The sequence below is a fragment of the Talpa occidentalis genome, unplaced genomic scaffold (assembly GCF_014898055.3).
Source record: "Talpa occidentalis isolate TD23 unplaced genomic scaffold, MPIMG_talOcc4v2.1 talOcc4.17, whole genome shotgun sequence".
NCBI classification, from domain to species: domain Eukaryota; kingdom Metazoa; phylum Chordata; class Mammalia; order Eulipotyphla; family Talpidae; genus Talpa; species Talpa occidentalis.
Window position 1 is genome coordinate 8,061,806 of NW_023601754.1, and position 23,355 is coordinate 8,085,160.

General features: G+C 39.1%; 1 protein-coding gene across 6 annotated transcripts in view; it reads left to right on the forward strand.

Moving 5' to 3' along the window:
* Positions 1-23,355, forward strand: part of LOC119249006 (cytochrome b5 type B) — an 87,852-nt gene that overhangs the window by 31,562 nt on the left and 32,935 nt on the right. For 2 of the 6 annotated variants that reach the window (XM_037516005.2, XM_054696946.1), the window contains 2 exons: positions 9,134-9,162; positions 12,617-16,122. In XM_037516005.2, coding sequence (XP_037371902.1) covers positions 9,134-9,162; positions 12,617-12,707 — 120 coding nt within the window. In that variant the 3' untranslated portion in view covers positions 12,708-16,122. Of the gene's footprint in view, positions 1-9,133; positions 9,163-12,616; positions 16,123-16,191; positions 18,598-20,386; positions 20,592-23,355 lie in introns of those variants that run through there. The other 4 variants (XR_005126027.2, XR_008552406.1, XR_008552405.1 and 1 more) reach the window with 4 other exon arrangements.

The following is a 23,355-nucleotide window of genomic DNA, read 5'->3' on the forward strand; positions in this document are numbered from 1 at the left end:
TCAGAGTTTTTCTTTTCCATCTTCCTTTATTTTTCTACTTCTTCATGCACATCTCCATATCTTTTCCCTGCCTGGAACCTAACCACCTACCCACCCCACCTCATCCCCAGCCTCCCAACGAAAAACCAGAACATTGCTATTCCAGAGTATAAATCAGCAACCATTTCCCAGTTTTTTCCAGACTCCCTTTCAGATCACTTTTGCTACGACACAGGTGAATGATTGATAGTCACCTTTGTTTTTTGGTAATACTTGACCTTGAAATAATACCGAAACTTAAAAGCTTAGAAACTACAGCTCTGACAAGAGATGTTTTTCCTTACCAGCTTCTACCAAAGATAATTAACTATAGAGTTAGAATCCTTTTTGTCTCTGTGACTCTCTTTCTCACTGGATTAGTCCCCATGCTGAGAGCCATTAATCTTTTATTCATATTTGACTTAACTTTTTTTGGTCTGCTTTTGTTTATGGAAACTTACCTAAGAAACAGACTTAGTGTTTTCTGTGCCAGTTTGCCTTCTTGCGTACTGTACTGCCAGTAACCTAGAAACATTTGTGGCTTGTGAAGTCTCTCTTTTGATTTTGCATTTTATCACTCGGTCTGCCATCAGTTCAGGAGATAAGGTACATACAGATGGTTACCTGGCAGAAAAAGTGGACACATTGCATTCATTCACTCAATGGATATTTATTGAAATGATAATTCAGTTGCTTCACTATTCAAATCTTGTCACAATAATAGTCCCAATTACTTGACCATTTTCTCATTTAAAATTTTAGAATAGGTAGTATACAGTGTTCATGATTAGAAATTCAAATAGTACAAATAAGTGTACTTCAAAAAATGGCTTCCTTATGTCCCCAGCTCTTAGCCTCCCACCTCCTCTTCCCTGGAGTGAGCCAGCCACCACTTTATTGTTTATTGTTTCCAAAGATTCTCTGCATGTAAGAATAAATATGCGTCTTTCCTCTGCTTTATAAAGGGAAGGAGGGTAGGAAGAGTGGACAGATGGATGATGGACAGAGCGACCATTCCTCCCTTTTCAAAAAAACTCACATTGTTTTGCACCTTGTTTCTTTTAAATTTTATCTTAGTGATTATTCCTTATCAATTCATAAATGCCTTCCTCATTCTTTCAAGTAGCTATTTAGTAGTCAGTAGACAAAGTTTGAACGAGATGGCCTTTGGGGGCCTCCCGGGTGGCGCAAGGGGTTAAGACACAGCAATATGAAGCTACCCAAAGCCACTGCAGCGTGAGTTCCATCCCCGGCTGGGAAGGTGACCCACATGGCCCAGCAGACCTCTCCTGACTCGCCTGCTGCTTCCCTCAACAGTGTATTTTAGTCAGTCTGTCTGTTCTGTTCCCCACTCTGTCTCTGGTGAATCCTCTCACACACACACCCCCCCACACCTCTGGCCTGTACCCCAGTTCTTGTATGCATAAATAAATAAATCTTAAAAAAAAAAAAAAAGAATGAGCTAGCCTTTGCTATAATAGGAGTTGATTTTTTTTTTTTTTTTTTCAAACAAATAAGATTGTGGGCCTCCTCCCTGGTGGCGCAGGCGGTTGAGCACAGCTCTGTGAAGCTGTCTGCAGCCTCTGCAGCGCTGGTTCAATCCTGGCCGGTGGGCGAGGGTCCCACATGGTGCGGCAGATGTCTCCTGTCTTGCCCACTGCTCCCCTCAGCAGTGTATTTCGTCATTCTGCCTGTTCTGTTCCCTACTCTGTCTCTGGTGAATCCTCTCACCCTCCCGCACAACTGGCCTATATCCCAGTTCTTGTATAAATAAATAAATAAATCTTTAAAAAAAAAAAAAAAAAACCTAATAGGATTGTTCCATAAAGGTTTAGCATATTTTTAAAACTTTGTTTTTTTTTTTTTTAAAGATTTATTTATTTACTTTATTTACTTTATTTATACAAGCACTGGGTACAGTCAGAAGCGCGGGAGGGTGAGAGAATTCACCAGAGCCAGAGCGGGGAGCAGAGCAGGCAGAAGGACCAAAGTACACTGCTAGGGGAGCAGCGGGCGGCAGGAGAGGTCTGTGCGCCATGTGGGACCCTCCTCCTGTGGTCGGGGAGCAGCCGGGGATTGAACCAGCGCTGCAGAGGCTGCGGGCAACTTCGCAACCCAGCGCTCAACCGCTGCGCCACCGGGAAGGCCCCTAAAACTTTGTTTTTTAAGAAATTTAACTTTAGGGCCTCCCCAGTGGCGCAGCGGTTGGGCGCTGGGTTGCGAGGCTGCCCGCAGCCTCTGCAGCGCCGGTTGGATCCCCGGCTGCTCCCCAGCCACCGGAGGAGGGTCCCGCATGGCGCGCAGACCTCTCCTGCCGCCCGCTGCTCCCCTCAGCAGTGTACTTCGGTCTTTCTGCCTGCTCTGCTCCCCGCTCTGGCTCTGGTGAATTCTCTCACCCTCCCGTGCTTCTGACTGTACCCATTGCTTATATGTATGTACAAATCAATCAATCAATCAATCAATCTTAAAAAAAAATTTAACTTTAAAATCCAGTAAAATCCAAGTGTGTTAGAAGTAATCTGTAAATCTGTAAGTTGCATTTAAAGATTGGTGTAATTTTTCCTCCCTGATGCTACTGTTTTATACATTTAGTTTTCAATTATATATGCATACTGTATTATACATATATAACATTCATTTCACCTACTCCTTTATAGGAGAGATTAAAAAGAATGTAATTATGTTGCTAGTTCCATTATACTTAAAATTTCCTTTTAGGAAGGATTTTTAAAAATTGTTCAGTATTCCTATTATACTTACAACCTAATTTATTAGTGTTTGGAATGAGGCCACAGATGACCTTTAAAATGATTAGTGATGGGGCCTCCCCGGTGGCGCAGCGGTTGAGCGCTGGGTTGCGAAGCTGCCTGCAGCCACTGTGGCGCCGGTTCGATCCCCGGCTGCTCCCCAGCCGCCGGAGGAGGGTCCCATATGGCGCGCAGACCTCTCCTGCCGCCCGCTGCTCCCCTCAGCAGTGTACCTCGGTCCTTCTGCCTGCTCTGCTCCCCGCTCTGGCTCTGGTGAATTCTCTCACCCTCCCGCGCTTCTGACTGTACCCAGTGCATGTATAAACAAAACAAACAAACAAAATAAATAAATAAAACATGCCTCTATAAAATAAAAAAATAAATAAATAAATAAAATAAAATGATTAGTGATTGCTACTTACCAAAGAATTTTATCTGATTGTTCCCTGCTTTTGTCTAATATATGTATTTTGTAACATAATCTTTTGAAATAAAGCATAGAATGTAATGGCAAAAATCACTCTTGAAAGACATAATACCTTTTGTTACGGGATCTCAAGGATTAATGCTTTTTCCTCTTAAAGGTCTATTTAAAAATGATGTGTAATTTTGCAAAACAATGTGTCATAAGTACAAGGCAACATCCTTTTCAAATCAGCCCTTCATTGTTATAACAAGTTTTTCACTTTTTTTATTTTAAAGATTTATTTATTTATGCATACAAGAGCTGGGTACAGGCCAGAGGTGTGGCGGGTGAGAGGATTCACCAGAAACAGAGAGGGGAGCAGTGGAAGAGTCAGGAGAGGTCTGCTGCGCCATGTGGGTTGCTCCCTGGCAGACCGGGGGATCCAACTCATGCTGCAGAGGCTGCGGACAGCTTCATAGGTTGTGTCTCAACCCCTTGCGCCACCAGGGAGGCCCAGGTTTTTTACTTTTTAGGTCCCTGAAGGAATCATTTTGTTGTGAATTTTTTTTCTTGGTGATGTCTTACATAATTCAGCACAATGGATTCTTGAGAGAGTCATATAGAAATTTGTTTTAAAGGATGTTTTCTTCTTTTAATTTTGCTCTTATCTGCAGGGAAATGTTTTTTGCATGACTGGGCTCTAGAGACATATGCTTTACGAGACAGTAATTACTGAACTGTATCTTCATCCAGAAAGTTAGTTTAGTACATTGGAGCTTCTTAAGGACACTATCCTCCAGATCCATACCACACAGCCGTAGTTAACACTGCAAAATATTGAAATCATGTTTTTTAATTACTCAAACTTTAGGTTGTGAGGGGAACCTAGTACTAAAAATCATGTAACCATAGCACATGCCATATATATATATATATTTTTTTTTTTTTTTCATATTCATTTTTTACAGGGAGGGGGCATTCTTTCTACTGGTATTTGAAGTCAAAAGCTACCAAGTTGTTTTTTTTTTCTTTTTTTGGTAAAGATTTATTTATTTATGCATACAAGAGCTGGGGTACAGGCCAGAGATTTGGGAGTGAGAGGATTCACCAGAGACAGTGGAGAACAGAACAGGCAGATTGACTGGAGAACAGAACAGGCAGATTGAATGAAGTACACCGCTGAAGGGAGCATCGGGGGAGACAGGAGAGGTCTGCTGTGCCATGTGGGTTGCTCCTTGGCCAGCTGGGGATCAAACTTGTGCTGCAGAGGCTGTGGATACCTTCACAGTGTGGTGCTTAACCCCTTGCGCTACCAGGGAGGCCCAAAAGTTACCAAGTTTTCATAAGTTACGGCCACATACATACCAAAGTATTCTAAATAAAAAGCTGAAAAAACTACCAAACCATCAGAAACTCATTAAATTTGCTGAAGATTTCCTGTGGCTTAAAATCCACTTCCAATGTAAAATCTGCTTCTTTCAACTTAAGTACTTGGAATCCTCTTGGAATAGCAAACATCAAATTTAGGAATTAAAGCATAAGCCTCTTAAATACTTTGCATTTCCCTTTTATGTAACTCTTTGAAAGTCTAATGTAAATTATCTAGGGTGAAGGTGCACTTAATATTTCACTATCTATATATTTTAATGCATTACAATCATAATTCTGCATAATGTTTCCTATGTTTATCCTAATACAAGATACACTTTTCCTTAGGCATTACTTCTCCCATGTTTCTCATAAATAGGGTTTATACGAAACACCTCCTCCTCCTCCCCATCCCACCACAGAGATCACTCATGTTTTCCAATTATGTTTCTTTGTCATCTTTTAAACATATCAAAGTGAGTTGGTACTTACAGTACAGGGCCTATTCAGGTGATCTGGAAGAACTTTCCTTTATATGCCTGGTGTAAGATAGGAAAATGGGCAGTGGCAGTGCTCTTTCAGTCTTCCTAGACATGGAGAATGGTATTTCCTGCCAGACTTTTAGAAGGCTACTCTTAGACCTTTTGCTAAAATGCTTGTAGCTCAAAATATTTTGTTGAATTAATTAAGTATAACTTTAGAATTCAGGTTCATCTCATCTACACCTTTAACTTTTACAAGTCAGGAAGCTGATATTGCATTGAGTTTGACTAGATATAACTTTAGTTATGAGCAGCTTTACAAAAATACTAAATCTATATTTTTATATATATATTTACTTATTTTTATGGGGAATTAAAAATTGAATGACCTTTTTAAAGTTTAAAAACCAATTTATTTGAATAATTTGATCTAAAATCAGAATAAACTTAAAGTAATTTTGCTGTTTGAAGGTATGTTCCAAACTCCTTGGAGAGTAAAGAAACATGCATTTAATTACTTGGTAAGACTTTTGCTGGAGAAACTCTGGATTTGATCTCTCTTGTAGCTAAAATCATGTAGTATTGCAATTACTTACTTTCCATGTCGTAGACTAAGAGTAGTCACTGTTCTCCAGACCAAAAATCATGTATGTAGATTAAAATGTGGGCAAGAATACAATCATCCAGATATGCTTGAACACCCAAAGGGATAAATTAGAATCAGTCATATAGAGTAAGTATTTCATTTAAGCATTCATTATGCTTTAACACAGAAGTTTGGAGTAAGAATTGGGCAACTATACATAGAACTGAAGGGGGGAGGGGAGGTGAAGAAGGGTATTATGTTAATAGAACCTTCTTTTTCATTTTATAAAATTAAAAGTAAATCCTTTGGCTTCTTTCCAAACTTCACTGAGGTACTTCCCTACTGAGACAGTGCCTTAAACAACTTTTTCATTATAGTTGATTAAAAGTGGAGTCAGTGTAGTTCAGCATTTACTTGACTGTTAGTATCCTAGAGAAATGATATATTTCTTTCTCTTCTCTTTCCTCCAGTGTTGGGCAAGTTGGTCTTCTTGCTTCCAATGATGGATTACTGTTAATCCAGAGGTTGAGGTGCCTAGTTTAAAGAAAAAAAAAATGTATTTTTATTACATATTGACTGTTAGAAACTATTACAATTTCACTTTATTAGTGTCTTGATTCTCTGTCGTCTTTCTCTTCTCTCAGTTGCTTCTACATTATGGAAGACTCACTTTAGTTAGCACACATCCAGGCCTTTTGGTTATCAAAGAGGCTAGCAAGCTCTAAAATCTAGGGAATCTATTTCTGTGAACTATCTGGCTTTTTAATGTAATCACAGATTAAACATCATAATACATATATTATTACTCCATTATGCTCTCATATAGAGGGTCCAAATTTTCCCAGGGTTGATTTTTGTTTTTTGTTTTAATTAACTATACAGGCCTCCCCAATGGCGCAAAGGTTAAAGTCCCAGCGCTATCAAACTATTGTCAGCCACTGCAGCATGAGTTCAATTCCTGACCAGGGAGTTAACCCACATATGGCGCAGCAGACCTCTCCTGTCTCGCCCGCTGCTCCCCTCAGCAGTGTATTTCAGTATATCCACCTGCTCTTCTCTCTGGTGCATCCTCTCATCCCCACACCTCTGGCATACACCCCAGTTCTTGTATGCATAAATAAATAAAAATAAATCTTTTTTAAAAACTGTACATCTTGGGCCTCCCCAGTGGCGCAGCGGTTGAGCGCTGGGTTGCGAAGCTGCCCGCAGCCTCCGCGGCGCCGGTTCGATCCCCAGCTGCTCCCCTGCCACCGGAGGAGGGTCCCACATGGCGCGCAGACCTCTCCTATCGCCCGCTGCTCCCCTCAGCAATGTACTTCGGTCCTTCTGCCTGCTCTACTCCCCGCTCTGGCTCTGGTGAATTCTCTCACCCTCCCGCGCTTCTGACTGTACCCAGTGCATGTATAAACAAAACAAACAAATAAATAAATAAAACATGCCTCTTAAAAAAAAAAAACTATACATCTTTTTGCTCTGTAAGGCATTGGCATATGTATATGGATGGGTAAAGTGTGAAAGACCATATGTATTTTCTTGATGGAATTTAGTTATTTCTTGGATACTATAGTGGAATACTTTACAAAGCAACATTATAAATGAGGCTGATCTACACACTACCATTACTACCACAGTTCCTTCCCAGTCTGTAAAATATATATATATTTTTTTTTTTTAAATTTTCACCTTTTTCTTTTCTTTTTTCTTTTTTTTTATATAGACGCATGTTTTACTTATTTATTTATTTGTTTGTTTTGTTTATACATGCACTGGGTACAGTCAGAAGCGCGGGAGGGTGAGAGAATTCACCAGAGCCAGAGCGGGGAGCAGAGCAGGCAGAAGGACCGAAGTACACTGCTGAGGGGAGCAGCGGGCTGCAGGAGAGGTCTGCGCGCCATGTGGGACCCTCCTCCGGTGGCCGGGGAGCAGCCGGGGATCGAACCGGCGCTACAGAGGCTGCGGGCAGCTTCGCAACCCAGCGCTCAACCGCTGCGCCACCGGGGAGGCCCAGTAAAATATATTTTAGATTTAGATTAAATATAAATTAAATATTTAGATTAAATATAAAGTATAAAATATATTTTACAGACTGGGAAGGAATAGTGGTAGTAATGTGTAATAGTGTGTAGATAGTGTAGATAGTGTAATAGTGTGTAATAGTGTGTAGATCAGCCTCATTTATAATGTTGCTTTGTAAAGCATTTTATATTTATATTTTAAATATAAAGTATATTTATATTTAAATATAAAATATATTTTATATTTCTCAAAGATTGGCCTGTAACACTTTTTAATTAGCCCAATTCATACTATTCTGGCAGAAATGTCCCAGATAACAGTAATAATAAGATCTTCAAGAAGTTTAGTAGATATTAATACAGTCTGTCTATAACCTTTTATTAGAAGTTTTACTTGCCTATAGGCTAATTTCTTTCAGATTTGGGGCATGTATTCATTTGCATGATAGCATTTTGGTTAAATGAAATTAGAACTCATTTTATGGTCTGCTCTAAAGTATCTAGGCCAGTATGTAGGGTTTCTGGAAATTCTTGGATATTACTGAAAATCGTGATTAAACTGTTAATATTCTGTGCTCACAGCCTGGCATACTTCTACATATTGGCAAAGATGGTATTTTAGACAGCAATAACCTGTGCTAATGGGTCTATTGTCCTCTGGCAGTAAGTTAGCAATTTTTTTGTTCTATATAGCTAATTTATGGAATAAATAGCTTCATTTGATATTTTCTTAAATTGGATAAAAAACTGTTTTATTAAGGTATAATTCACATACCATCGAGTTCACCTACACAAGACTTTTAAGTCAAAGGTTTTTACTGTATACAGAGCTGTGCAACCATAGTTACCATTAATTTTGCTCTTCCCCCCAGCTCTTGGAAATCACTCACCTAACTTTCTGCCTCTATAGGTTTACCCATTCTGACTGTTTCATAAATGGATTTATATGTAGTCTTTTGTATCTCACTGCTTTTACTTAGCTTAATGTTTTCAAAGTTCATCTATGTTGTGGTATATATCAGTATTTCATTACTTTCTATTACCAGAATTTTTATTTTCTTGATTGTTTTCCACAAAGCAGTCACCTGTGCTATTTTAGAGCATATCACAGTTTATCTGTATGTTATGAATTTTAATTTTTTACTCCTTTTTAGAAAATATAATCTGAGCTACTGCCAGTGGCAAGCCCACTTGAACCAGTCATATCATTGTGACTGCAAATCAGTTCATTTCAGTATTGTTTATATCAGTAACCTTTTTTATACATGTGAGAAAAGTTTAGGTCATTTCTCTGTGCTTTCATTAGCGGCTTTTCACTGGGGAAAATTAGTATATGGCCAGAAATAGAATTCCCAGTCCATCCACTGCATATAGATTTGCAAACATCAAAATGCATGGAAGATGAAGTTCTGTTACTAGCTACAGAGTTCTCATAGACATTCAAGATTTTTATATTCTATGTTAATCTTCTTTCTTTTTGTTTGTTATTTTTGGATATGCGTCTTCTTCAGGATCCTTCGAAAAGTAATGAATGCAAAAGGTTGGTATCCCCCTATTGGACTTCCTTAATATGCAATTTATTGTCTGTCGTTTCTCCTATATATATACATGTATAGCATAACTTAAGTGTACATTTTACAACTGTTTTTGTGTGTGTGGCCAAAATTATTGCAAATTTAGTAGATCCTTAGCATTAGCAAATTTTATTTTTCAATCATTTTGAATGGTTGCCAAAAGTCATATCTTGAGTAATTTTAATAAACTTTTGTGACATGTATTGTAATCATACTCAGAGGCAGGTATTCATAAATTAGTAACTACTAGTAAGTCAAGTCTGTAGACTCTATTATAATTCAACCCAGTTTGCTGCTTCCACTTAAAACTTGATCTCATTTAATCCTCACAACCATTCTTTAAAGTAGATGCTATTATTACATTTTTTTTTTTTAAGATTGATTGATTTATGCATACAAGAGCTGGGGTGCAGGCCAGAGATGGGGGTGTGTGAGAGGATTCAGCAGAGACTGAGTGGGGAGCAGAATAGGCAGATGTACTAAAATACACTACTGAGGGGAGTAGCAGTCGAGAGAGGAGAGGTCTGCTGTGCCATGTGGGTCACCTCCCTGGCCAGGCATTGAATTTATGCTGCAGATAGCTTTATAGTGCTGCGTCTTAACCCCTTGCACCACCAGGGAGGCCTCTATTATTACATCTTTACAGAAGAGAAAAATATGTATTACAGTCATTTTAGGAATTTGTGTTTTCTCAAAGGTTTACTTGTGATATATATATCCCTTGCAGTAATATTATTAATATAGTAGCATTAGCTTTAAAAGTTATACATTGCTATTCTTTAAATGTTTCTACTTGAGAATACTGTGGAATCCTTGAATAAGAGTTCATGGTGAAGGTTCACAGTTGTTTTGGTGGTGGTAATTTTTTTTTTATTCTTTTTTTTTTTTTTTTTTAACAATTTATTCATTTATTTATACAAGCGCTGGGTACAGTCAGAAGCGCGGGAGGGTGAGAGAATTCACCAGAGCCAGAGCAGGGAGCAGAGCAGGCAGAAGGACCGAAGCACACTGCTGAGGGGAGCAGCGGGCGGCAGGAGAGGTCTGCACGCCATGTGGGACCCTCCTCCAGTGACCGGGGAGCAGCCCGGGATCGAACCGGCGCTGCAGAGGCTGCGGGCAGCTTCGCAGCCCAGCGCTCAACCGCTGCGCCACTGGGGAGGCCCTGGTGGTAGTAATTTTATGGGGACAACACCAGAAAGAAGAAATCAAACATTGTACAAAATTGAACAACAGGGCCTCCCTGGTGTCACAGGGGTTAAAGTCTCAGCACAATTAAGCTGTTACCAGCCACTGCAGTGTGAGTTTGATTCCCAGCCAGGGAGCTGACCCACATGGCACAGCAGACCTCTCCTGTCTGAGACCTCTCCTGTCTGGCCCGCTACTCCCCTCAACAGTGTATTTCAGTAGATCCGCCTGTTCTCTTCCCCACTCTGTCTCTGGTGAATCCTTTCACATACACCCCCCACTCCCCACACCTCTGGCCTACACCCCAGTTCTTATATGTATAAATAAATAAAAATGAAAAAAAAGGTGCAGACTTAAAGTAAACTGTTAGCAAATTCAGCTTACTTAATATTAAGGACTTATGCACAGCCAGATGATCCATAAAGAAACTGAAAATGTAAGCCACAAACTTGTAACATTTATGCTACATGTAAAACTGATTCAGAATTATACAGAATGCATAAAGAATTCTTGCAAATCAATTTTTAAAAGAATAACTTAGTAAATGAAAAAGATTTTCAGCACCTTACTGAGGAGGAAACAAAAATATAAGCATATTAGGAAAAGTGTTATTTTGTTTTTCAACAGAGATGCAAATTGAAATCATAGGGTATATTTTACACCTACCAGTGGCAAAAATTATAAATTCTAAATATAGGAAGAATTGTTTAAGAATAGATCACTAAAATTCTCTCCTTGGGGAATATAAATGGATGCAGTCACTTTGGAAAGCAATTTGGCATTATCTCATAAATTTAACAGTATGAATAACCTGACCCATTTCTAGGGATATTCTCAAGAGAAATGTGTGCACAAGTATACTGGGAAACAATACAAGAATAGGCATAGCTTTATAATTCAAGATGTTCACGTATGGAAAGCAACCATATTAATAAAGTGAATTAATTCATTTTGGTGTAGTCATACAGTGGAATACTACAACACAATAAAAATAAATGAATCACAACTTGCATGCAATAACCTGAATGAGTCTCTGAGAAGAGAGTTCTGTCTTTGGGCCAGGAAGTTATGTTGAATCTAAATTTCCTTTGGTGCAGTATAAATGCATTTCCTCTGGCTCTGTCCTCGGGGGCAGGTTAAGTATTATGAAAGATTATATGAGGATCAATGGTCAACCATTCTCGGCCTTTTGTACTGAAGAATTTCTCTTACTCAGTGTTTTCTCAAGGATTCTGCCTTTAACTTCTTTGTCTTCTGTGGTTGCTCTCCAAGATAACCGAGTTCATTACTCTTAGGGGGAGATTACTTCAAAGTTCCCATGTGTCATATTGCTGTTTACATGCCAACTTGCTTGTTTTTTTAAACAAACCTACCTGGCTAATATTCTAAACTTGTCCATAGCAGCTTTCTGCCATACATAAATGTACAAAAAATGTTAGGCATGTTTAGGCAAAGAGAATAATTTTTATTCTTGAATCCCTTGGCTTTAAAACCTTTTAATGTCTTAAGATGAAGGGCAGCCAGGTCATTTGGATCACTGAAGAATTATACCTTAAATCTAGCAGTGCTAATAAGCTCTATTAAAGAAGAATTACTGTTTTAAGGAGAGTGATGACTGTCCTGAAACTCCTAAGGAAAGTCTTTCCAAGCCAACTACTATTTACTTAAGTAACACTATCGATGTGTTCTCTGTATTTGTGTGTCCTCATTAGTGTCCAAACTTAACTCAAGATAAAGAAAATGGTTTTGGAATCATACTGATTTACTTAGCTTTGTAATTCCACATACAAGACCTCTATTTCCTATGTATAAAATGAGAATAATAATAGCAGTACCTATTTCATAGGGTTGTTGTGAGGATTAAATTTTTGAAATGCATGTTGTGTTAACTGTGTTTTCTCTTTAAAAATGTAATGTGTTATATGTGAAAAATAAAGTACAAAGAAGAAAAATAAGACTACCCACAATCCAGAAATAATCCATATTATATGTAAAAAGTGTATAAATGTGTGTGTGATACCATACTATAATTGTTTTTAATTTTTAAAAAATTGTTTAATATTGCCATTCCAATTGAGATAATTTTTTTAGACTACAATATGATAAAAGCAGTTAAATTTCACAAAGCAAATCAAAACCTTTTGTCCATAAAAATATTAAAATGTGACTGTTGCAGGATGGCAAATGTTTGGTATAAACTGTTCATGACTTTATTGCTTTTTCCCCCACTTCTAGTTGCTGGTCATACTGGATTTTCCCCATCATAGGCGCTGTTCTCTTAGGTTTCCTGTACCGTTATTACACATCGGAAAGCAAATCCTCCTGAGGAGACCATGTTGAAGTGTGGAAAGCTTATCCATTTGGGAGTGAAAACTAGAGACTTGTTTGGAGGCTGGAATGGTGCCCTCTTTTAGAATCCTGCCAATTGTATTTTTCCCCCTGGGAGCCCAAATGGTTGTCCAGACACCCACCTCAGATCAGGGGCGATGTCCTTCATCTTGGAGCCTTACTCCCAAAGTACCTGCTCATTCTTCGCGTTTCTTGCCAGCTTCCCCTCTCTCCTCTGCTTTCCTCAGTACCTTCACATTTTTGAACTTTCTTTTACAGTTGCAATCCGTATGTCCTAGTGCATTGCTCTTGGGTAAAAATGCGTTCCAGTCTTTGAGTGCGCATTAGACATTCTTAACAGGGCAGCCCATTCTGGTTTTGAAGCTTATCCAATTTTTCTTTTAAACAAAAATAAAATTCTGACTTAATTATTTTTCATAAAGGATTTTATTCATGAAGTTGCTCACCTATAACTTAAGACACAGGTGCCAAATGATCATCTTCCTTGTTTCTATTTGTTAAGACTGCCAAAAGGCATCTCTCCTGCCTCCCCAGCTAAAGTAGCAGGTAGCTTTTGCCTCCCCCTAAGACTAGGCTGTTTTATTCCCAAGTTTGTACTGGACAAAGCTATATTTCTTTATTTCTTGGGAAAAGGGAGAGATGATGAATTGGGGTGACACAGTGAATTCACAGTCATCTTTTCCTCCCCCCCACCCCGCCACCATCTTTTATTGGTAAAATAATAAGTTTATAATTATTTCTGTAGAGCTTTGCCAGACCATTTTGCTGCCTTTCTGTTTATTGATTAGGAAAATTTTTATTCCCCTTTTTACAAAAGAGGATCTAAATTGATCCGAGATACAGTTTTTTATCTTGTTTGCCCCTGTAAAGCAACTCCATAGTAAAATGGCGTTTGAAAATGCAAGATTGTAACAGGACCATTTTCCATTTCACTTCTATTTCATCTGGCTCCAATTTGTGGTTTTGTTCTGTTTTTCCATTGAGAATAAAAAACTGGTAGTTTTTTTTTTTTTTTTTTTTTTTTCTTGAATGAGTGTTTCATTGAGGAATAGGTTATTATTTAGAACTATGTTGCTGTTTCTTGGTTCATGAATTTCCCTGGCATATTTTGACTTTTTCTGTGGAAACTCCTGTGGAGACAGCACACAGACCATTTACTGCCAGCAGCTGTTTCTGGTGTTTTTTCTCCCCATCCTTTGAGGATGACAGGTCTGCCTCTGACCATTGTCATGTAGTGGGAATAGCTTGGTTAAAGAAGGACCACAGGTACACTGTTTAGTATCTCCTCCTGCTTCTAGCTGGCAGAGACTTGACAAGACAGGAAACTACCCAGCATAGAAGTATCTGCCCATGCAAACTATTTAAGAAAAAGTTCAACCCAGGTCTTGTATCCTGTAACTTAGCCATTGAATGAATTCAGAATTCATCAAAATAATATTAACCTTATACTTGCACACTTGGATATGACATCATGGAGTAATTTTAAGAGAATTTTAGTCTTTTATATATCAGAGATATGGGCTAAACAGACTTCTTTTTAGAAAATGTATGCATTATAAAATGCCACTTAAAGACAAGTTATTGAAAAAAAATCTTTGGTTATTATGTGCCATGAGCTTGGTGAGTGGTGTGACTGTTGATGCTCCTCCATTTGAAGGCAAGGAAGGATTGCCTTGAGTAAGAATTGGTATGTAATTTCTATAATATTTAAGTTGTGTGATTACGTGAGGCAGAAATAAAGAACAAAGAAGCATTGAGGGGCTGGAAAAGGAACATTCAAGCCAAAACTAAGCCAGAAGATAATTTGGATCAATTAGAAGTATGTTGGCAGTCTCCAGTATTGAATGAAAATCATCTGGCTTTAAGAAACATTAAAGAATGATGGTCTTAAGTAAAATCGGTGTTTTTGATATTTTTAGAGTAAACACCAATGCAAAGGTATGTTTTTCTATTTTGCATTGGTTGTCTTTTCCTGTTTATATCTTGACTTGTTCTTACTCAGCCAGAGGGAAAGATTTTCAGACTTTGTCTCTACCACCCATGAGATACTTCTAGTAGCCAGGGCTTCTTTTGAACTACCGCTAATGTGATGTCACTTTATATTATTAAAAACCACTTTTGGGTCTATTCACAGTAATTCTGTTGCCCACATAAACAGGCAGGTGAAAAAGTAGAGCTTGTGTGAGAGTTTGTGGAGGTTTTTCTGAACAGTAAATGAATACAGTGTATTAGCCAAATCCACCAGAAAGGACTCACAACAGTCTCTACATTGGTAGGTCAGAAAATCTCTCTGTAGAGCAAGTGGAGTCAGTCCCTGTTGCCTGACCGTGGCCCCTAGAGCTGGTCTCTGGGGCATTTACTTGTTTATTCCTGAAGAAGACTAGCAGCTGCTGCTGCACTTCATACTGTATACATAATGTCTAGCAATCACAGGAAGAGGTGAGGGAAAATTTATGCCAACCACATAGGGGTGGTAAATGCTGGGTCTACAAAACTTCTTGGCACCTGTCTCTTTAAGAAGTGCTTATGGTTTGCAAATGATTTCTACATTTCTAAAGACTAGAAAGTAGTGGGGACAAAGTTTATATTGTATTTAGTTCTTATGGGACTGCTTAAGCAGAAACAAAAGTCAAGTGGAACCTATAATTTAGCCTGTAAAGTTCTTTTAGCAGTTGTCATAAATGCATCTGTTGTGAAATAAGAGCATTGTTGAGTTTATACACATTTAGTTGCGTTGTGGAGCAATGAAAAATGCTTTCAGGTCAGGTATATCATTACTTATGTTATCTCATGCTTAAAATCTCAAGTGATAGCTATCTGATTAAATTCCATTTTAGGAGATTGAAATGCAGAATATTAATGTTCATTGCTTCCTTTCCCAGGAGAAATGGATTCAGACATGTTTCAACAAGAAATTGATTTTTTTAAAAAACCATCTCATCCCATTGCCAAATATCACAAAAGTAGTGGGGAGTTTAGTCACATTTGGCTGTTGTGCTCTTAAAGAGCCCAGTTTGGAATTTGTGGGGGTGACCTCAGAGGGAGTTTCCAAGAAGCAGAGAGGTACTTGTCAAGTGACCCACCCTCCTCTAGTATCTCACTTGTGAGCTTTAGAGCTGCCCTTTGCCTGTACCTATATTTTGCACTTGCTGTTTAGACAGAACATTATTTAACTTCCTTTCTTCTTACTTCATTCTCCACTGTGGACAAGTGATATTAACATTCCTTTTGTGTATTCAATAATGGCATTTGTTTACCTATTTTATTTCAGCATATTTTGAACAAAGATCTTTGTCTCTTTCTGCTGGAATGTGCACACAGTGAATGTTTGTTAGAACTACACACAATAAAGATACTGTTTTCCTTTTCTTGCCCTGACTACAGTTATTTAAAAAAAAAAGTTGCGTGTTTTTTTTTTTTTTTTTTTTTTAAAGTAGAAGTGTTGGCTTTGTAATCCTCAGGTGTTTCTGAAGAAAAGAAGTTGGGACGCGTGAAAGGCCCATGTGTCAGTGCTGACACTGTGCTTAGTGTAACTTGCTGGGAGTTCTGCAGTTCCTCAGGATTCTGGCTGTAGCCTTTTGCTTAAAGTGAGTTGCTTGTTGAAAATCATAAGATGCAAAAATCAAGACTATGGCTGTATTCAGGGGTATGAATTGGGAACCAGGTAGATGGAGTGGGAGTTCTGCTTTTATTGAAACTATGGTGGAAAAACCAGTAAAAAGTAATATTTTATCTGCGATGCCATTCTTCAAATGGTTGTTTTTCTTGGAAATAGCTAAACTGTTGGGGAAAATTAATCACTGAAATTGAAGGTCTGGTGACTGTGTTAATAAAACAAGGGAAATAAACCACTTTTATAATTACCTTTAAAACATACTGATAGCCTTCTAACATTTCTAATGAGACATCCTTCATTAGGGCTTGGTCATTTCACTATCACGTGGGTTGCGGATTACTAACAGGAAAGGATTGTCTCATTCCTACTACTAGCATTTGAATGTAATTTTAATCTTGAATCCTAATAATTCAGACATATCACTGAACTCTTCCTGATGCTGAGTGCTTGACAGGAGCTTCACAAATACTGGTTGAGTCGTGAAAACCTGAGTTAGGAGATTCCAATTTTGTAAATCTAAGGTAAGAAATAACCACACCATCTGCTCAGTTGTTAGTAATTGAAGGTAACGATGATGACCTAAAACTAATTCATTTAATAGATAGCTATAACTGAATTTCAAAGACTGTTTAACTTAATCATGCATACCAGCATCTTAAAAGGTTATTTTTTTAATGAAGCATTCAGGAGAGACTAGAGTTGTTTTCAAATGAAATAGGAAGATAAAAATATTATACTGTGTCATTTTATGTTACACCATGTGCCATGCAGAACCTTTGATAGTTTATAGACATCTCCCTTACATTGTAGATGAGGATATACAAATTTTACCAGTGGTTCAGAGAGGCTCATTTGGCTTGCCTGAGGTCCTACAGGTAAAAGAAGAGCTAGAACGTAAGCCTAAATCTAGCCCTAAAACACTCAATTTCCACTGTTGGTGGTTTCCATACCAAAATAAATATGTCCGGTATATTTATTACTGATTTACATGTATAGATGTTTCTGTGTATCATCAATAAAGTGGAATCAGTAATAAACACCATCATTAGTAGATACTGAAAATAGCTACTATCTTGGGGTTGATGAAGTGTTTGTTAAAGAGAATCATTATTTCATTAGCAACAACTCACTTAAAATAACCCTTCTCTTATAATACAGTTTCTTGAAGCAAGTATATGAGGATTTAGACATGAACTATGTTACTGGAAACAACTTTGGATGAAAGATAGCCTGTAAAGGATAGAGTGGAGGAAAATTGATTTCCTTGAGTAGCACTGGTGAGAAGTTCTTGAATAACTGCCCTGATTCTGACTTCTTGTAGGCTTCTACAAAGTTTAACCTGCAACCATATATATGTTGTTTTTTATTAATGAGAAGTTAATTGCTAATAGGTTGACTTGAATTTTCCAGAACCTGTCTGTATAAGTCATGAAGATCTGATAAGTGGAAATCTGCTTTGTGCCATATAGCATAAGATTTAGAAACACTCATTTCCAGCTTTCAAAATTGTCTTATTGTGGAAAGATGGCTCAAGTTCATTGGAGAAGGCACAATGTAATGCAAATGCAAGTGCTGTTTGTTGCAAGTGTGACAAATGGCATCTTTTGACCCATCATCAGTGCCAGTCTTAAGGCAGTTTCCTATTGTTTGTTCCTGGTCCCAACATTCGTGACTGGAACATGCTAACATTAGAACCACATGGGCCTTGAAAGAAAAAGAAAAAAACTGAGGTGCTCAAATTTCATTTTTCCTTGAAGAAGTTTATTTTGGGGATCTTTTTTTCTAGTTACCTCATCTAAGTTTTTCAGAAATGGAGATGGCATTACCTTAGAACGATGGGATGATGTCCCCCAAAAAAACATTTGCCCAACTTTGCTTTAATTACCCAAGAAGTCAAAAATATGTTCCAAATAATCTATGTCCTAGTAAACATTGGCAGGAATAAAGATTTGTTTCTAATCTGGACCAACCATGTAAACTAGTGCAGTTCTGTTTGAACATCTTTGTTTAAGATGTTCAAATATTAACCTTTGTTTACATCTAAATTCTACCTCTGAACCTTTCATGGATGGGACAATAAATTTACCTTTTCTCTTAATCTACTACGCACATAATCCTGATTACTATGGCAACTTATCTATCCTTAGAATGACTGCCTTTGATATGTCCTTGAAAGGTTCTGCCTCTCCAGGTATACCTAAGCACCCCTGAGCAGAAAATTTTTATTCTGTGCCAAGTCTAGATATCTATTTTTTTTTAACTATTTATTTATGGGCCTCCCCCGTGGCGCAGCGGTTGAGCGCTGGGTTGCGAAGCTGCCCGCGGCCTCTGCGGCGCCGGTTCGATCCCCGGCTGCTCCCTGGCCACCAGAGGAGGGTCCCACATGGCGCGCAGACCTCTCCTGCCGCCCGCTGCTCCCCTCAGCAGTGTACTTCGGTCCTTCTGCCTGCTCTGCTCCCCGCTCTGGCTCTGGTGAATTCTCTCATCCCCCACACCTCTGACTGTCCCCAGTGCATGTATAAACAAAACAAACAAACAAATAAATAAATAAAACATGCCTCTATTTTAAAAAAAAAATTATTTATTTATGCATACAAGAACTGGGGTACAGGCCAGAGGTATGGGGGGTGAGAGGATTCACCAGAGACAGAGTGGGGAACAGAACAGGCAGACTGAAATACACTGCTAAGGGGAGCAGCAGGCGAGTCAGGAGAGGTCTGCTGTGCTCCATGTGGGTATCTCCCTGGCCAGGGATTGAAATGCTTCAGTGGCTGCAGATAGCTTCATAGGATGCATCTTAAACCCTGCGCCACCAGGGAGGCCCAGTCTAGGTATCTTTAGAAAAAAGAAATACCCCTCATTTTAAGAAAGCACATATTTATTGTCATAGAATAAGATAAAGAAACCTATTTAAGCTGATGTAGGTAAAAGGGGAATTATTTGTTATGTATCCGATGGAACTTAAGGGTAGAAAGCACAGCTAGTTCTCATGAGCTACTAGGACTAGGAATCAGAAGATCATTAAGGTTCAAGGTGGCTACATTAGTTTTCAATCCAAACACCTAATAGAAATTAATTCCTAAAAGTGAGAATGTGGCCAAATAGCGTATCCAATTTGGTCCCATCAAGGCAATAAGGACCCATTCTTGAGGGTTGAATGGGGAGGAAGTCAGAGGAAGCACTTAGACAAGTCAGATACTGTTATATACTTTATGTGTGTGTATATTTTTTTATTTAAGTATTTTTGTTAATGGATTACATGACTTCTGAAGGAAGGGTTACTACATTATGCTGGGCCATAGTTAGGGCTAGCTAGGCATTGAATAGATTGAGTATGAATTATCATGCTATGTCAGAATAAACAACCATAGCAAAATTAACTATTTAGGAATCCCAATTGGAACTTTGAAATGGGGCCTCCCTGGCGGCGCAAGGGGTTGAGCTCAGTGCTGTGAAGCTGTCTGGAGCCTCTGCAGCGCAAGTTCAATCCCCAGCCAGGGAGCAACCCACATGGTGCAGCAGACCTCTCCTGTCTCACCGGTTGCTCCCCTCAGCAGTGTATTTCAGTGGATCTGCTTGTTCTGTTCCCCACTCTGTCTATGGTGAATCCTCTCATTTCCCATACCTCTGGCCTGTACCCCAGTTTTTGTATGCATAAATAAATAAATCTTAAAAAAAAACTGAAATAAATCCCACCGTAATGTTCACATCACTAATAACCACTGCCCCATTCACTCCTGTATACCCACAAACCAATCCTGTTTTCTCTGTAAATAAGATTCAGCTGTCAGTATTTAATGGTTTCATAGAAATATTTCATAGCAATATTTTAGACTTTATTGTTTAGAGTAAATTCACAGAAATATTGTGAAGTTAATACAGAGAGTTCCCACAAACTCACTTTCCCACTGTTAACCTCTTACACATTAATGTGGTATGTTGGTTGAAATTAATTAGCCAATATTAATATGTTATTATTAAAGCCCAGGCTTTGTTCATACTTCCTTAGTTTTTACCTGATGTCTTTTTTTCTGTCCCAGGATCTCATCCAGGACACCACATTACAGTTAGTCATCATGTTTCTTTAGGCTCCTCCTGACTGTGAGAGTTTCTCAGGCTCTTTCTTGATGACCTTGACAATTTTGAGGAATGTTGGTCAGCTTCATTGTGCGATACCCTCTTGGAATTTGGTCTTTTTCTCATGATTAGGATGCACTTTGGGTTCGATGGAGGAAGACTACAGAGGTAAATTGCCATTTTGTCACCTTATAGCAAGTATACATACTATCAACATGATTACTACTGTTGATGATCTTGATCACCTGGTTATAATGTTTATCAGTTCACTAAAGTTACTCTTTGGCAGGAACTTAACATAGTATTACATACTGGAGGAAGTTAGTCACATGCACTTAAGGAATGGGGATTTAAGCTCTATCTCCTTGAGTATAGAGTACATAAATTATTTGGAATTCTTCTGCACAGGAGATTGGTTTGTAAAATTTTATACTTGATTGATATTTGGATTTTTTTGTGTGTTTTTTAATTTATTTTTATTTATTTATTTTTAAAGATTTATTTATGCATACAAGAACTGGGGTACAGGCCAGAGGTGTGGGGGGGTGAGAGGATTTACCAGAGACAGAGTGGGGAACAGAGCAGGCAGACTGACTGAAATACACTGCTGAGGGGCCTCCCCGGTGGCGCAGCTGTTGAGCGCTGGGTTGCGAAGCTGCCAGCAGCCTCTGCAGCGCCAGTTCGATCCCCGGCTGCTCCCCAGCCACCAGAGGAGGGTCCCACATGGTGCGCAGACCTCTCCTGCCGCCCGCTGCTCCCCTCAGCAGTGTACTTCGGTCCTTCTGCCTGCTCTGCTCCCCGCTCTGGCTCTGGTGAATTCTCTCACCCTCCCGTGCTTCTGACTGTACCCAGTGCATGTATAAACAAAACAAACAAATGAATAAATAAATAAATAAAGCATGCCTCTATTAAAAAAAAAAAATAATAATGAAATACACTGCTGAGGGGAGCAGTGGGTGAGTCAGGAGAGGTCTGCTGCACCATGTAGGTAGCTCCCTGACTGGGGATTGAGCTGCAGTGGCTGTGGATAGCTTCATAGGTTGCATTTTAACCTCTTGCACCACCAGGGAGGCCCTAAATTGTTTTTAAAATTAACAATGAAGGATTTCTGATTAAACGTAGTAGTTTGAATAAACTTGTCTACCTGGTCTCTTCCAAAAGCCATACAATGCCAAGAATCAAGATTAAAAAATTTTTTTAATCCACAAAGAGTTAATACAAGAGTATACCTCAGTTGATGAGAGATCTCAAACTTGGAATGTGGAAAACATTTAAATTTCTACAAAATGAAAAGCCATGTCATAAATCCCTGAAAACTCATAAATGGAAAATCCATTTACTCCTGAGAGTAGAGGTTGCATAGCAGCCTTGAAGACAGTGAGTTAGACAGTGAGTTGGCCCCCCCACTCCCACTCCATCTCCATTGTCAGTCCTTTCCTACATAGCTAGGCAACTATCCCTCTTCTTTGGCAAAAACTGGAGGTTTAATCCTGGCAAAAGCTGAGCCAAGAGGATCTTGATGTGAGATCAACAAGGCAAAGTTGAGGGACAGTGGTGAGTATGGAGCTGAAAGTAGGGATTAATTGGAGGTTTATGCTAAATTGCTGGGACACCTCCACCCCAGCTCCCATCCCTGGTCTCCTAGAATACCGATATCCAGGCCTTCCTGGTGGCGCAAGTGATTAAGTCTCGGCACTATGAAGCTATCTGCAGCATAAGTTCGAGTTTGATCCCTGATCCCCAGCCAGGGAGCTAGCCCACAAGGCGCAGCAGACCTCTGGTACCTCGCCCTCTTCTCCCCTCAGCAGTGCATTTCAGTCAGGCTGCCTGTTCTGCTCCCCACTCTGTCTCTGGTGAATCCTCTTACCCCCCGCACCTCTGGCCTATACCCCAGTTCTTGCCTGCATAAATAAAAATAAATCTTTTTTTAAAAAAGAATACGGAGGGCCTCCCCGGTGGCGCAGCGGTTGAGCGCTGGGTTGCGAAGCTGCCCGCGGCCTCTGCGGCGCCGGTTCAATCCCCGGCTGCTCCCCGGCCACCGGAGGAGGATCCCACATGGTGCGCAGACCCCTCCTGCCGCCCGCTGCTCCCCTCAGCAGTGTACTTCGGTCCTTCTGCCTGCTCTGCTCCCCGCTCTGGCTCTGGTGAATTCTCTCACCCTCCCGCGCTTCTGACTGTACCCAGTGCATGTATAAACAAAACAAACAAACAAATATAATAAATAAATAAATAAACATGCCTCTATTAAAAAAAAAAAATAAAAAATAAAAAAGAATACGGATATCCAAGATTATATCCAAGATACCTCTGCAAGCAAGGGTTGGAAGGATGCCTCTTGAGAAACTCACTAATCCAAGCAAAAAGATCTACAGTTGCTGACTTTGGGCAATTTTCACATGGTCTTTTAACAGTGAAATCCTTCAGTCACTGAGCTCTGCTGATGCAAAATATCCCAAACTGTTTTAAGTGCCTTGTCTAATAATTGAATGTGAATGAATAGCCAATGACTATCAACCATTTTTAGGAATCTTAACATGAAAGACAGAAACCAGAACAAAGAGGAAAAAAGTCAGGAAAGACATGATACAGTTTTTTAGAAAAAACTTGAAGACCAACCTTGGCAATTTCAGAGAGATGATACTATACACATTAACACAGAGAGGCTGCAATTTAAAAAAAAAAATTCAAAAACTATTTTAGAAACTACAAATATGGGCTACCGATGAGTGGTAAAATCACTGGGCACAAATTTAAGAAGAAACAGTATATTTACATAACCTGCATTTACTAATAACCAAGGAAAGCATTTTACAGTGAAGAAAGCTTAACTAAGTGATTGAGTTTTATAGCACCAGTATAAATGTCTCCTTTAAGCAGTGCATTGAGATGGGCACATCACCTCTGCTGGATTCCCCCAGTTCATAACTTCAGT